We start from the raw sequence: 15,593 nt of genomic DNA on the forward strand, positions 1-15,593 counted from the left end.
TCATTGGTCTCATCACCAATGAATCCCAGACATTCTGGATCACTGTGATAGCAATTATCTGCCCACAAACAGGAAAACAGTTTGAGGGAATTGTGAAAAAGTGCTAGTTGCTGGTTCAATAAAATCTTGATGTTTCAATAAATTCTTGATGTTTCCTCCACACAAGAAGCCCCATGTTACAGGCTGTTGGCCAGAGACAATGATGAACATGTTCCCCTAGAGTTGGAGAACATGTTTTCACTATTCACTCTATTGTTGCAATACTTTAGGAAATATGTAGATTTGCTGAGCTAAAACAGATTCAAACACCAATCATATCCTGTATCTCCAGGAATGAATTAAGTAGACATTAACTATGGCTTATCTATATGAGTAGAGGTGAAGCAGTATTCCCAAATAAGCTGCTTCCTTGCTAGTCTTGTGTCCAAATCTTCCTGATTTTTTGAGCATTATGTTCTTCATTGTTATTAAATCTCCCTTTTTTTTTTCATCTGGAGTCCTATCAACTTTCCCTCTCCAGCCATTTCTCCTGGATTGAGTCCTGTCCAAATAAATGAGCAGGATAAGCCTTTGGATAAATATCTATACTTAAGTCATGTTTTCACTTTTATGACATTCTCAGTTAGTGTTTGGGACTGATGCTGTGTAACCTCCATCCTGGGAAGTTAAGTAGAGATTTATCAGGAGGAACTGTCAGTGAATAAAATAGGAGAAGGTAAGAAATAGTCACAATCGAAGATAAATGAAGTGTCCATTGCAATGAAGAGATGGTAATGGTCAAGGAGAGGAAGGAACTTGTTAGGAAGGGGGAAAAAACATGAGAATGCTTTGTAATGTTCACTGTGCATCAGTTTCTTCACAATACTGTTTCTAGGTGAAAGAAAGTTAAATATTTAATCTTGGCCTGATGGTGTAGGAGCCTGAACCTCACAATGTTCCACAAATGATCAGATACAATAGAGGGTAATACACCTGAAAAGGTGCCTTTATGCGACAATGGAAGCATCTGATGAGCACTGATTTTTAAAAGAGAATCCCTAAATCCAGGATGAAAAGAGGTAAGAGAGAGTCTCTCCTTAAAGAGACAGCAGAACGCAAAAAGAAAAAGTGAGGAAAAAGCATTCATAGGAAATAGTGCATAACATGGATCTTGCCAGGGACTGATGGGTACTTTGTGGATTTATTAAAAACTCACAAATCTGTGACAGACAAAACCACTCCAGAGCTGGTGTTCTAATTCAGGATTTCTACTTTACTTCCCAGGTGATCAATAAATATAGATTTGGTTTAGAAGTATAATCTGCCTACATGCATCTTAACAGCTGATTGACAGCCAGATTTTTTCCAAAAGATTAAGTCTTCATTTAGGATAGGGCTGGGCTGAGAGACTGAACTCCTTTGGCACAAACACTTGAACATCCTGTACATGAGAATGGCTTTTCAAACTTCCATAGCAGTTTTTTCCTATAGAGTTTCTCCAAAGCCTGTCAACATTTTGTTACCTGCTGAGTCAGTATCTTCTTGTTTACTTCTGCATTTATACCAAGGAATGTTCCCAGGCAATGTGGGAGCCTCTGCTGTGAGATTGTCAGAGGAGCCTCTGGATTGCCTTTACCTCATGACAATTAGCACTTACAAATGATTAATTCCTGGGCATTAAGAAGCTTCCTTATGGTTAAGAAGTTGGTGTGGGCCAGGGGCTGTTCCCTGTGAGAAATCCCCATCTCCTGTGTTGGAGGATGGAAGAGGGAGGTGCTGCAGCAGTGCTACAGGACAGGGATGGTGCCTCAGCCAAACAGTCTCAAACTCATTTAAATTCCTGCTATAGATGCAGTCTTCAAGGATTTGAGTACTTGAAGAAAGGAAGACTATTTGTAAAGGAGAATTAATTTTGAATTCCTCCCCCTCTTCTGCCAAAACAAAACTGTATTATTTAGTGGTTTTTTTCAATCTGTGGTATCCACAACCCAAGGGAAGCAGAGTTGTCAGTGTTTTCACCATTCTTTAAACAAAACTACATTAGGCTGAAAAGTTAAAGTGACTTATTATGTGTGCAGGGGAGGCAAGGTGAGCTCTGCTAAAAGGTGGAACCATTTAATGTAAGACCCCAATGCTTCAGACAATGATGGGTATTAAAATTACATTTTCTACTCATGTTCAAGAGGGAATCTAGAAAACAGCAGCTATTCTTCCTCTTTACACAAACTGTGCTCTTCTAAAGCAAATAGAAGGAGAAGAGGGGACAGGATGGAGGGGAGGGAGCTGTAATTTTTCTCAAGATGTTTCGCATTCAAAACTCCAAAGTCTAGCTCATGTATTTGGTAAAACTCTGGTTGTGATGAACTTCAGTAAAAACTCTAATTGCTGCAAATATGATAGTGCTTGACAATTTTCTTGTCAATATGGATGCTTGTCTTTGTATCTTTAGCTAACATAATTTGAATAATTTTAGCATTGAATCTTTACTAAAAATGGTACATGTCTTATATATCACAATACAGTGTTAGTTGCATTAGAGTTTAAATTAAATATAAAGAAAACTCTTTCAAAGAAAGAATGAATTAGACTTTTCAAAATATTAATTATGGTGATGTTTAAATATTTGCATTTAAGCTAATCACATTTGGTTTTAAATAGAGAAGAATATTTAACAAGGAATGCATATTAGCCATCATGTTTTGATTAGCAACATAAAAAATGCCTTGAAGTCAAACTGCATTTTAAGTTCTTTGGTTTAGACTAGAAGCTGATTATCAATACTGTTAAAAAGAAGCTAAAAATCTAAATGTAGTGTGCCTCTAATTCCTTCTGTAGCTTTTCTTGTCTATCTTGGGTCCTTTCAAAGCAAATGTGGCAAAGGTCTAATAGTTCATATGTTTTTCTGACTGATAAAAGTGGAAAAAAACCTCATCTTGTTTTATGTTACTTAAAATACAAGTGCTTATTTTTTCAATTCTCACAGCAGACCAGTATTGCTGCAGTGGTCTGCTAATAAGCACACTAGTGAGTTCTGCTGAAACTGGCTTCTGTTTGAACCTGCCCTTGATGCAGGGCTGTCAGATGGAGCATGTTTATCAGGCAGATAATGATGTTTGCACTGCAGAACATGTGGGTTGTGGGCACACAAGTGAGTATGCACATATAACAGGGTTGCTGTAGGGTGGTTGCCTAAAGGACATAAGAAGAGAAAGAAAGAAAAGACCACTCAGTACTGCTGAGTGCAATGGATGAGCTTTCTGTCCAGGCCTTTTTTTTTTCCCTAGACTTTCAAACTGGCCAGAATTTGTAAGCAGTTGTTTTAAAAACACAATTTTTTTGATGCATCAAGTTTGTCAAATTAGCTAGCCCAAGAAATTCCCTCCCTCTCTTCCTCAGGTTGCTCACTTCTGCTTCCATTTTGCAGTTGTTACTCCAATAGCCTCTTGATGCTACTTTGTGGGGCACATCCCAAAAACTTCCTTGGCAAAGGAGGCATTGAGTAAGCTGTACTGCAAGGCCTGAAGCAAAGAGCAGCTCAGATTCCTGTGCTGCCAGGAATGCTGCTGGTTTGTGCAGCTGCCCCACTCACCATGTCTGAGCAGGGTGTGTGCAGTGCCCAGCAGAGCAGTGAGTCTTGGTTCTGAGGCTGTGGGAGGGACATGTCAGCCCAGTCCTTTTGGATACTCTTGGGACATCCTGAGAGTAAAAATTATGCTACATCTTTCCAGTAACAAATAGGAATACTCTATGCTAGCTCTTATTCATGTAGTCCTATACAGGCATCTCTTTACACTGCATTTAATTGTGGATGTGCCACTTCTAAGAAGCAAATAGTAACCACTCTAAGGCGCTGTGCAATTTAAACTAAACTAAAAATCGCTTCCTTCTTTTGTTTCACATAAGCAAAAATTCACCTTTTGCTAGGTGAAATACAGCACCCATGTGAAAAGCCAGCTCTGCAACAGTGAGACATAGCTGGTAGTGAGGATGATGACTGCATATTTGGGATAAAAATGCTGAGGATCAAATTTTGTTTCCTGAATTTGTTCCCAAAAGATTGGCAAATATTGAAGTGTTTGTGTAAAGGAAATTAAAATCAGAATTTTTACTTTAAATTTCAGATGTGCTTACTGTGTTGGCTTTCCAGAGTTTTTATTTAAAAACCCCACATTAAATAATAATACTGTAAAAATGTTTGAACTCCAGTATATATACCTACAATTTGAACTATAAAAATTCCAAATACATCTGAGATCAAATCCTGATCTGTAAACATACAGTTTTTCATGTTTCTTTAATCTCAGCCTGATGAGAGTGAGCAGCTGCCTCAGCAAGAGGGTGCACCTTGTGTTCTTGAGAATGGTTTGCATGTGCTGGAGGATGGCTCTGTGGGTGGGTCACCATGTGAGTGTCTGCATGAAATTTTCACATGTGCATGTTTGCTTTTCAGTTCTGAGGGAGAGGTATTTTTTTGCTACACAGGGTTTCCTCCACAAGGTTGGATTGAGATTGTGATTGCCAGTACTATTGGCTCTCAGTATGTCAGGCAAAGATTTCTTTTGTGGGGGAGCATTCATGGTAATTCTGCAGAATTTCCAGTCTCATATACAGACTTATATTACTGTTCTTTATGAACATATCAGTGGTAGCTTCTGAAAAAACAAATATCAAAGCTATGTGCTTGAAAATATCATAGAATGTAATTTTGTGCAGTTGGTCACAGTCAGGTATGTATAACTTTAGATTTGGTTTTATTGCATCCATGGAGCAGTAAAGGACCGAGGCATTCAAACAGGTGTGTGGGAGTTGTTCACTCTGAAAAGTGACTCAGAAGCAAACTTGGGGGTGTAATTGTGAGATTGAATTCTAGTTCTGTGATAAATTCAGCACAAGCAAGAAATGCTAAGATAAAAATTGTGAAGTTATGTTACCTCTTTTTTTGCTTGGGGTGGCAAGTTTGGTGGTTTTAGGTATATAATTTTGTGATTTCATAGTTCAGGACTTGAAAATCTGCACCATGGTGGAGTAGCTCAAGGACAAGATTATTGTAGCTTCTCTGTTCTGGCAACTCTGAAACCAAAATCAACTGGTTTCACTGCTTTTTTATTCTCTAATGGATGAATTCAGAAAAATACTATGAGATGGCACGTACGTGGAGCTGGGCTTAATTAACACAATAGTCCCATCTAATTATCTTGTCCATGAAAGTTAGTAAGACTCTGGTTGGAGCCATAACCACAAAATTATGTAGAAAAATGTGTTATTTTATCAATGTGTGGTTCCTTTCATATAAAGCATGTGAAGAAAGCAGCCTCTAATCTGCTTGAGTAGAGAGGAAGGAGTTGATGCCAATAGTTAGGAGAAGCATGGTTTGCAGTCACAGCATATTCAGTGGAGTTTGAAATTAAGGACTATGGACTAAACATTTGCTTCTCTGTAGACAGGGTTTTGCCCTCTCCATGTCTTCCCCACCAGTTTTCCCTCTTCCTGCCTGATAAATACGTAAGGCACTTGAAAAGGTGATTGGACTGGAACCGTAGACCACAAAGGAAGATCCCTTTGAGAAGTTTGTTTTGCTCATGTGTGTCCCTTATAGCATTTACATAACTGCTTCCAGTGTATCATTTTCTCAGTGAAAATTCATCTGGCATAGCAATAGTTTTCCAGTTTTTTTGCAGAACTGGAGCAGATCTTTGGGCATTAAAGCCTTAAGGCAATTTGGTCAAGTGGTTAACTCTGGGGCTTTCCTCCCACAGTAAAAATAGCTTAAATTAATTAAAATGAACACCAGATACTCTGGTCAAGAAAATGTGTTTTGTATGATACTTCTCAAATGTTTTAAGTGGATGCAGCTCTGCTGAAGTCAGTGTTGCTGTGCCAGTTTGAATCAGCTCAGTATCTGACCAAAACATATTGCAGAATGACAGATAAAATCAAAATCTGTTTCTCTCTAGGTCCAGGTTACCTATTCAGCACTGCTTCAAGCCAGTTCAATTCTCTTTCCACACAGGTTTTTCTGCACCAAAACAGATTAATGTGCAAATTTGCAGTTTATTAGCTGAACTCCCATGTGTATTTCAGACATGTTATTACACAGCACTGTCCAGCTGCATTTTATTTTTCAATCCCTTGTCATAAATTAATTGACAGTGTTATGGTTGGACAATTTACTTAATACAGAAAATCTTTATTTTTTTCCAATTTTTATAGGTATCTCTTTCCATATATGTATTTAATTCCTATTTGCAAACTAAAATGGAAGGGTTATAGTCCTGTAGCTTCCAGTTTCCAGTACACTTGTCACACATATCTAAAAGGGATTGATTTCATTTCTTTAACTGCATCAGTATGGTTAAAGCAACAAACCTTGTAAATGTGGTCTGCAGACACAGTTTGCAGGTCTGCTGATTATCAGTAACTTCCAATAGTGAATTCAATGAGATTTGAAGCTTCTGCATTTGTTTTTTTACTTAAAGGGGCAAAAAAACCTAAAAAAACATAGGTATAACAAAGAAAATCAAGGCATCCACACTGATGCTAGGAATTTGCTTCTGCCTTGGTTTTGGCATCTTTAGAACTGACTATGTATGAAGTGTACATGACAACTTTAATGATACAAGCAAGTATACAAATACAGGAATTTGAACACAACTCCTTTGAAGTTACATTTACAGCTGTTTTTCACAGTAAGATGCATGCATACCTATGTGCATATATATATAAAAAATACTATTGCAGCTCTACAATGAGTCTGTTAAGTGTCAGGCACATGGGTGGAGAGGAAGCAAACTTTTTTAATTTTTTAGATTTTATGGAGTATTTTGTGAGTTTAAAACTTCTACACAGCAACTAATGCAATCACATTAGGGTAGTTGGCCAGGGTGAGTACCAGTCTACATGGCAGGATGTCTGTGCAACTAGTCTCCATGGAAAATGTTGCTCTTTTCTCCAGTTGAACTCCAGTTTTGCTGCCTGAGAGGCGCTTAGTTCCTGTTGAAGAGGCTAATGAAGGACTGACCCTTCATTTCTGCAGCAGATTACATAGCATCTTCCTTTTTCAGCCAGATCAAGCATCTTCTTGGATATGAGTGGGAAAATACTTCTAGCTGAACTGAAGAACTTAATGTTGGAGTAAATAAGCTGTCATTGTACTTATTACTTCTGCTCATTATTTATATGTATTCTTTAGAACATGGACTCTTATGTATCCACCACGTTCTGTGTGCCCCTGTGTGTCACAGAGACCCACACTTACTCTTACTCTTCCTGAGAAGCATAAAACTATGACAGTGAGGCTGTAGAGAATTGTTTTTGTCATGAAGAAGAAAAAACTAGATTTCAGGCTTCTTTTTTCCCATAGCATAATTGTGAAACTTTCCATTTCTGGTGATGCCACAGTAAATGAGCTTTAGGTCATGCTGGTTTGGTTTGATTTGGTTTAACAAGTTGGGGGCTTTTTTGGTTTTGGTGTTTTGTTTTGGTATTTTTTTTTCCTCTGTTTGTATGGCAATTGTTCATAGGTTAGTTTTCTTTCCTTGTCTTAGGACTTGAGCTGCAGAAGATACATAAAAACTATGAAATTATGAAAATTGACAGTAAATAAATCTTTTTTAAAAATAAATCCTGGGTTTAGTGAAGTAATTGAATATACCCCTTTTTCTTACAGAACGGTTTACACAGTACGGCCCTAAAAACCTTAGACAAGCATGGAATAAGTAAGTATTTTTTTAATTGCACTTTTAACTCTTCAAGGGTATACTGAAGTTATAATATCTAACTCAGAAGGGCTCTATTCTTTTCAAATAAGCCATATTTGAATTGCCAGTTTCTTGTAAATAGGAAGGAACTGCATAGGATAATATTTTTTTGGGGGTGCTAGTTGGCAAGTGTATTGAGCTCATGGAGAAATACTGTGTACTTTGGGCCATCAGTTTTGTATCTTGTTTTCTCTGTTCACCTATAAGAATTTGGAAACTTTTAAATAATATGTTTCTAATCCACTTTGAGTGTTGTTTCCACATGATCATCCCCTGTTGCCAGATCCATCTGGTCATTGCTGTGAGCTGCTGACCATACTGTTGTAATCTTAATTATGAATGAAAAAGTCAGTGTAAATTCACCACACTATTTTTTTTCCTTTTAATGTTTCCTGAATTTGGTCACATTTCCATCATATGGATGTCAGTATAAAGGTATCATGCTCAAAGTCCAGCAAACTTACCTGATGAGCATTCAGATTGAATATCACACTACTGGCATTATTCTAAATAATCATCTGTGTAAAGTTTGCTAGAAGATTTCTCAGCACATATAGAATCTTTGTACACAGGATATTTGGACTGCACTCTCTTGAGCAATTAATAGCTTTTATATTTTGAAGAAAGCATACAGAGTTTGAATTGGATGATTTCAGCTGTGTCAACAACTTGTCTTGCCAGAAAACCTGTTCGAATTTTTCTTCACTCTCTTTTGACCAAAAGTTTTGCAGCAAGGTTAAGCCTTTGCTGTACCAGCATTTCTGTTTTCTTTCTGGTACTAATTCAAATTTTTATTTTTGCTAGTAGCTATTGGTAATTTACAAGGGAGTTCAAGAGATTAATCAGCAGGAGACTGTAACATCTCCAAGTTCACCACTGTAATTGGAGATACAAAATGTTTTGGTAAAGAAGCTTCCTTATTGTAAAGGAAAAATAAGTTATTAATATAGTATAAAGCCAAATTATTTTTCAATGTTCTTATTTATTAGCAATGAAATGTGTCTACAACTGCAAAATCCATACCATGGTTATTTTTCCAAAATGTGATTAAGTTTATATTCACTTTGCCATTCTATTAATTTTTCTCTATCTCCTCCTTCCAAACCCATTTGGTCCAGTGTTTTCATTTTAAAGACAAACAAACAAAACAAAAAACCCCACAAACAAACAACCCAAAAACCCCCAAAAAAACCCTACCCTACCTTTTGAAATTGTGGTTGACAATTGAAGGAGGAAGAATCTCTTAATATAGCAGGATTACTGTCAAAAATGTGTTGGTATTACTTGTTGAATGTAATACCATCAGTGTTTGTCCTTTGAGTCAAAACCTGTAGTTCTGTAGTGCCAGGCATCTTCCATGGCCCTGTGCTCACTTTGCAGTACTACTGGGTCAGAAGGAACTTTGCAGTAGTCCTGGTTAGCAGGAACTTCCCAGTTCCTGAAAGAAGAAATAAAACTGGCGCTGAAACCAGTTCAGGCCTCCACAAAGGCATTAAGGGTCACTAGCCTGCATTAATTGACTTTCAGTTCCTGGCTTGTCCAGTTCAATCTAGGAGCCTAATTTGGTGGCTTTGGTGGATGAGGCCATCTCCTGTTCACTGCAGAGGCAACAGAAAGATTAACTCATATTTAGCTTTTGTAAATATCTCAGACCATTTTGCCAGTTGTAATCCTTGCAAGCATCTTAAAATGTTTGACTGTACCTCAATCTTACCACTTGGAATACAATTCAATTTCCTGAAAGTCACAGCTTTCCTTTTAAAAATTAAATCACTATAATGGCCTGTATCCTGTCCTTTTACAATCAAAAAAATTGCAAGTTGAATTTTTCTTTAAAAGTAGTTAATGAAATACAAAAGCTTGGAAGAAGCAATTATATTACAACATAGGCAATTAGATCTGGATTGGGAAAGAAGGACAAGGCAACTAATATTGATTTGAATGTGTTTGCTTGGAGGCATATATTTGCCTGAGTAATGTGAATAGATACTGGCATGCCATTCCATCCATCCTGCAGGCCTGGACTGAAGTCTTTTTTCTGTATTTTAACAGCAGTTAGACTATTAAAATACAGCAGTTATGTATTAATAAGTACAATAATTGGTTTGAATTTGAAAAGTTGCTATCTTATATTTCCTTCAAGACTACTGCATGAAATTTCTCTTTTCATAAAAAAATCACAAAAAAACCCCAAAGCCCAGTTTGCTTAAAACAGCTTCAGTCTCTGAGATTTCATAATTGACACAAGTTCTGATCACATCACAGGCAGACTCAAATAAGACCAGAGCTTTTTAAATTCTATGAAACCTCTTAAAAAATATTTACACATTTTCAATGCTCTGTACATAAAGGATTTGCAATTTTTCAGCATAAATGAAGGGATTGAAAGCGATGACAATACATACAGTTCAGTGCTTCATATGGGTATTTCTAATATAATAGGAAATATTCAGTGCCTCAAAATTGTGTCATTTACATTTGAAATGTGAAGGGCTTTCTCTCTTTCCAGTGTAAATCTTTATCTGTGTGCTGTATTAGAGGTCTGCATGCTTGCACAGCTGTAGTTGAGGATGTATAAACATTTCCCTTAGAGACATCGTATTCCCAGGGGTTTGTAATCCAGCTGTAAAACTTAACACACGGATGGACTGATTCATTCCAGAAATTTTCTTTCTTTCTTATCACATTTCAAAAAACATCAGTCTCCAGTCTTAAATTAAAAAACCTTTTTAACTTCCTGATTTAATTTGTGGAAGATTTTTGGCGATACAAATTATGTCACGTACATGATTATTTTTAGGGCAATGAACATGAGACCTAGAATGGGGATAAAAAACATACAACCTTTTGTTTTTAAATATGCATTGGTTTTGGTACAGACTTCCTTCCTCTCAACATTGTAGTAGCTTTGAAAGATACACCTTAAAGAGCAATGTTTGTGGTTTTGTAAGGATTTACATGTATGCTTAAACTTCTATTGATGCAAAGTCTCATTGCTGCATTTTATAGGGGAGGAATTGCAATGCAAAAATATTAAAGAATTTTCGCATAGAAACTGTACAGCAGTGACATTGAACTTCATGCTCCTGGACTGGAAGAGAACAGCTTTAACTTTCTAAACACAATGAAGTTTCACTATCTCCTGTTCCATCTTTCAGGCACAGGCTGATCCTTGATCTTGTTTATATATGTGTTTTGAGGTCATGGCATGTAAGGGTGGGAATATGGGTGTAGAAGCCTTCAAAGAGGCTTTTACATAAAAATGTACATTTTAATTCAATTTATGTAAGGGGAGATTAGTAGGAGGAAGAATAACACTCTTCCAGTATCTGCAGAGCCAGCTTCATGTTTGTAAGGCCAAAGGAAGAGAGGCAAAAACCTCCAACCCCAAACTTTCCCAAAAGTCACACACAGCAGTTTGAGGGCAAAATAATTGCACCTGACCAATATCAACTTCCACAAGATGATTTTAAAGGCAGAGCAAAATGATGGAAAGATATTGGACACAAGTCAATTGCTGTTTAATTCCTGGTTTTACTGGAAATTATTCAAAAGCCTGGAATTTAACAGCAATGGCAAAGTGAAACCTAGCAGGATCATTATATAAGTCAGATCTCTTAAATTCTTAAAATAGAATTGGTTAATATCAGAGGCTACTTTTGGGAAGTGTTTGAGGAAAATAATATAACTTTCACTTACAGTTAATTAAGTTCTTTGGAGACTTTAACACTGAATTTTTTTACTGGTTGTCAAACTACTTAAAGAATACAGAGCCAGTATTTACTAAATAAGATGGAATCTATACATTTTGTGGTAATGCTTATAAAGTTAAGAAACAAAACTTGCATTGATGTTTACTTCTATCTAGTATGAAGCTTCACCTCCATAGCATGACATAACATACTGTGGAATGTAATTATAAAATACTGGCCTAAAAAGAACTAAGATGTGGTAATCTGATCTTCCTATAGAGTTCACAATTATATTTCCACTTTTTTCCTGAACTTTTCTGTTCAATTATCTCTACACAATAAAAACCAAGAACAGCTCTGCCTCCAGAATGCAATGCAACCTCTTTCAATTTGCAAAAGCTTCTCCACAATAATAAACCCTTACAGAAGAATAACAAAAGAGAACTAATTATCCTTGTGTATATTTGGTAGGATATGAAAAGCTTTTTCAGATCCTTCTACCATAATGGGTTGTATTGTGAGAAATTAGGTTGGAAAGAAAAGGTGCAGTTGAAAACAAATTCTGCTCTGCATAAATAGGACTAGTACTTTGTAATTCTCCAACATGGCTTATTTATTATATAAATAACACTTTATTCTCACAACCAGTCCCACTGCTGAGGATTTCTTCCTTTAACAAGATGGCCTCTGTACTTGAGGCCTCCCTTTCTGAGGCCAGGGTGTTCAAAAGTTGCATTCCAGGATGGACTGGCCTATTTTGGGACTGTTATTCAGTGAAAACTTCCTGAAGAAAGCAAAGGGAGTGAATAGAGACAAGCCCATGTAGCTTGAGTCTGTGTTTTGTTTCAAGCATTGCTTCAAGAAATTGGTTAAAGCTGAGACCTGGGGAGCATTTTTGGCTTGGGATTCTGTTTGGGTTTTTAAGAAAATCTTTGCCTTAGCTGGGTTTTGATTAAAGAAAGAGCACTCCTCTAATTGTCACTTTTATCTCTTTGCCTCCTGTCCCTTCACCAGCATTGCTCATTGTAACATAGCCCGTAGTACCACTGAAGGAATACTCAAGCTCTCCAGCACAATAGAAACAAAAAGCTTTAGTGTTGTGGTTGTGGAAACCTTTCTGATGGATAAAGCCCAGAAGCAATAAGGATTTCAGGCAGGACCGAGCAGAGGTGGGCTGGCTGTGTGCTGGGGCCATGAGGAGCCACTGATCATGCTGGGGCAGCCGGGGTGGGTCCTGGAGACAAGATGAAAATATTTTTTGGAAGTATTTGTAAATATATATATTTTTTATATAAATATAAACCTGCCTCTGCCTCCTGAAGGTCTGCAGCGATACTGCTGCACTGGAAACAAAAAGCATTTTGTATTTTCGGGGTTTTTTCTCTCTTTCCCATGAACAGGCGGCTGCCCGAGGGCGTGTGGGGGGAGTCATGTCGCGACATGCCCCGCGATGGAGGCGCGGTCCCGCGGGCCCCCCGCCCCTTCTCCCGCCGCTGCAGTGCCCGCTGTCCGCGCCAGGGGGCGCCCGCAGCCCAGCAGCGCCGCCTGTTCTTTATTGCTCTGCTTAGCGGGGTTTATTGATTAATTCATTACCATTTAAACGGTAAAATTAATTTTTGTTAATTATAAATTAATTTCGGGGTGGTGGAGGCTGCTCGTTTTTACAGAAGCGCCTTTTCCTGCGCCCATTAGCGCTGTTTGTGTGCGCGGAGCTCCGCGCAGGCTGAGCGCCCAGCGCCGCGGGGATTGTCAGCTGGCGTGTGGGGAATTACGGGATGCTGATTGAAGCCAAGGCTGAGAAACATCTCCGCACTTTCTCCGCTTATCCTTTCGCCAAGCTGAAAAATCCTTCCTGATTTATATTCCAACCTTTCTTTCAAATTGGAGCAACCGCAAAGTGCTATAGTGTTATACCTTTTCAAACCTAGGGGGAAGACTATTCCTAACAGACTTCATTGATACCATGTTTATCCTGACAGTCAATTTATTCTTGCTTTATTCTAAATTCCCCCTCTTTTGTGTTGCTAAGCTTTAGGTTTTGTGTTACATCCTCTTGTCCCAGTTAAAAATACTAATAAGCCTCCTAAACTGGACCACAAAAGCTTTTGTCATTTTTTTTTCAGAGCACTAATAACTCTATGTTGCTTCATTACTAAAATTACATCGTTACTGCCCTGTACCTTTTCCCATCCATGACAGCAGTGAAAATACAGCCCCAATGTACACGGATGTTCCTGCTGTTTTCTGCAACACTTAATTCAGTATGTGGCATTGGACTAGAGTTTGTTGGCATTGTTAACTCTTGGACCTATCTATATTTGGGGTTATTTTTCTGTGGAAATAATTGTTTGTGGTGTTCTATGCTCTATCTTTTTTTCAGATTTTCTGCCCACATGTCTCATTACTGTTAGTTTCTTTGTACTAATGTCTTAGTCTTTTGTGGTTATTTCAGCATTTAGCATCATCTAGGAGTTGATTCAGTATGCAGGGTATCCCTTAGTCCAGGTCATTAATAAAGATGTTAAATAAAACTGTGACTAACGCTAATCCCTCTGGCACACAGCTGGACACTTCCCTTCCAACTCAGCACATTGCCACTCATCATTACCCTTTGCTTATGGTCTGGCAGCCAGTTTTCAGTGCTTGAGATGGTGTATCACATCCCAGGTCTTCAGAGTTCGTCCACAGAGCAAGATTTTTTTAATAGAAATCGCATCAAATGTTATCTTTTGTTGTTTGTTCCACCAATTATTAAGTCCACTTTAAAAAAATAATTTATATGATGTCTTATTCATTAGTCACCTGTTCTTTTGATTGCCATTTTTTCTTATTTCTTCTGAAGTCTAATTTTGTGTCCATATTGTCTTTTGTTTCTGTTGTCTGTACTTTCCTTCTATATTGCATATCAGTGTCCAACAAATATTTGCCAAGCTTCTCTTATTTGAAAATCAAAAAGGAAGTATGGGCATGTATTTGTATTTTTTAAGTCTAGTACCCTACTTTAGAATGCAGAACAAAATTAGATAATGTTACAGTAGCATATCTACAGTAATAAGCTTATGAAGAGAAATGAGGAGAGAGAACTGGCTATTCTTGTGTAGAATTCCTGGAAAGACTTTTAAAGGATGCCTTACATTTGTTTGCTATCCTCACTAATTCCTTAAGAATTCCTTTGGATATTGAGACGTATATCAGATAGACATGTTTATTTGGTGTTTCCAGGTATGATTTTTTTCCAATGTATGTTCTTCATTAGTGTTTTTGAGTACTTTCTGATAAGCTCTTCAGATGTTTCCAGTTGTTCTTTCTCCTTGCATTTCTACATTCCAATGTTTTATTAATTTCTCAGAATTATGCTTTTGGTAGTCTGTTACTCATATGCTGCCATGGTGTCTGTGTTCATTTCTTGGTTTGAAGTCTAATACTTTCTGATCAGATGCACCAGGCATCATTATATCCTCACATTCTGAATTCTATCCTCCTGCTTGAGTTCTGTGCTGTTGGTTTATCTGCTGATATCTCTCTTCTCCAGATAATGACATTGCTGACAAAATTGAGTCTCTGAGATATGTTTTAAAAATATTTGTATAAGGAATTAAAGACATACTGTGAAGGTAGTCCTATAAATAAAGTAGACCTTGCTGCTGGTTCTCTCATTCTTTGCATGTAGCCATTAAAGGCAAGATTTTTCCAAAAGGAGAGTGAAAATGATAGGCAACTTGAGAACTGGGTTGGCATTCAAAAATGCTTAGTGCTAAGCAACTGCTCTTGGATTATGTGGCTTGATATTATCCTCTGCTGTTTGTTCTGTATTACAGATAATTTTTCTTTAACTGAACAGTTCCTTTGATTCTCATCTTAGGGTCTCAGAAACATAGATAATTTTGAGAGATGATGCAGACAGGCAGTAAGTATAAAAATACGAATAATGTTCCTGGGTTTCATCACCCCTGCAGATGGTTTAAGCCAATCTCAGAACTCATGCTGTTCATCTCTGTTGCCAGCCAGAGACTTATGACAATAGTTAAGATTTCTGCAGTGATGTAAACATCATAATCTATCTTTGCCTTGGGCAAATACTGACTTTTATGAGGATTTCATGTAGGGTTTTTAGTGTAATTTTGACCACCACATTTTCCATGGCAAGATCACTGGTATTCAGGTA

At 37.5% G+C, this 15,593-nt stretch overlaps 1 protein-coding gene across 5 annotated transcripts in view; it reads left to right on the forward strand.

The window, feature by feature from the left end:
• CDK14 (cyclin dependent kinase 14) overlaps nucleotides 1–15,593 on the forward strand; it is a 344,883-nt gene that overhangs the window by 216,744 nt on the left and 112,546 nt on the right. For all 5 annotated transcript variants that reach the window (XM_066553161.1, XM_066553153.1, XM_066553178.1 and 2 more), the window contains one exon: nucleotides 7,646–7,694. In XM_066553161.1, coding sequence (XP_066409258.1) covers nucleotides 7,646–7,694 — 49 coding nt within the window. The remainder of the gene's footprint in view (nucleotides 1–7,645; nucleotides 7,695–15,593) is intronic.

Source organism: Molothrus aeneus, chromosome 1 (assembly GCF_037042795.1).
Source record: "Molothrus aeneus isolate 106 chromosome 1, BPBGC_Maene_1.0, whole genome shotgun sequence".
NCBI lineage: Eukaryota > Metazoa > Chordata > Aves > Passeriformes > Icteridae > Molothrus > Molothrus aeneus.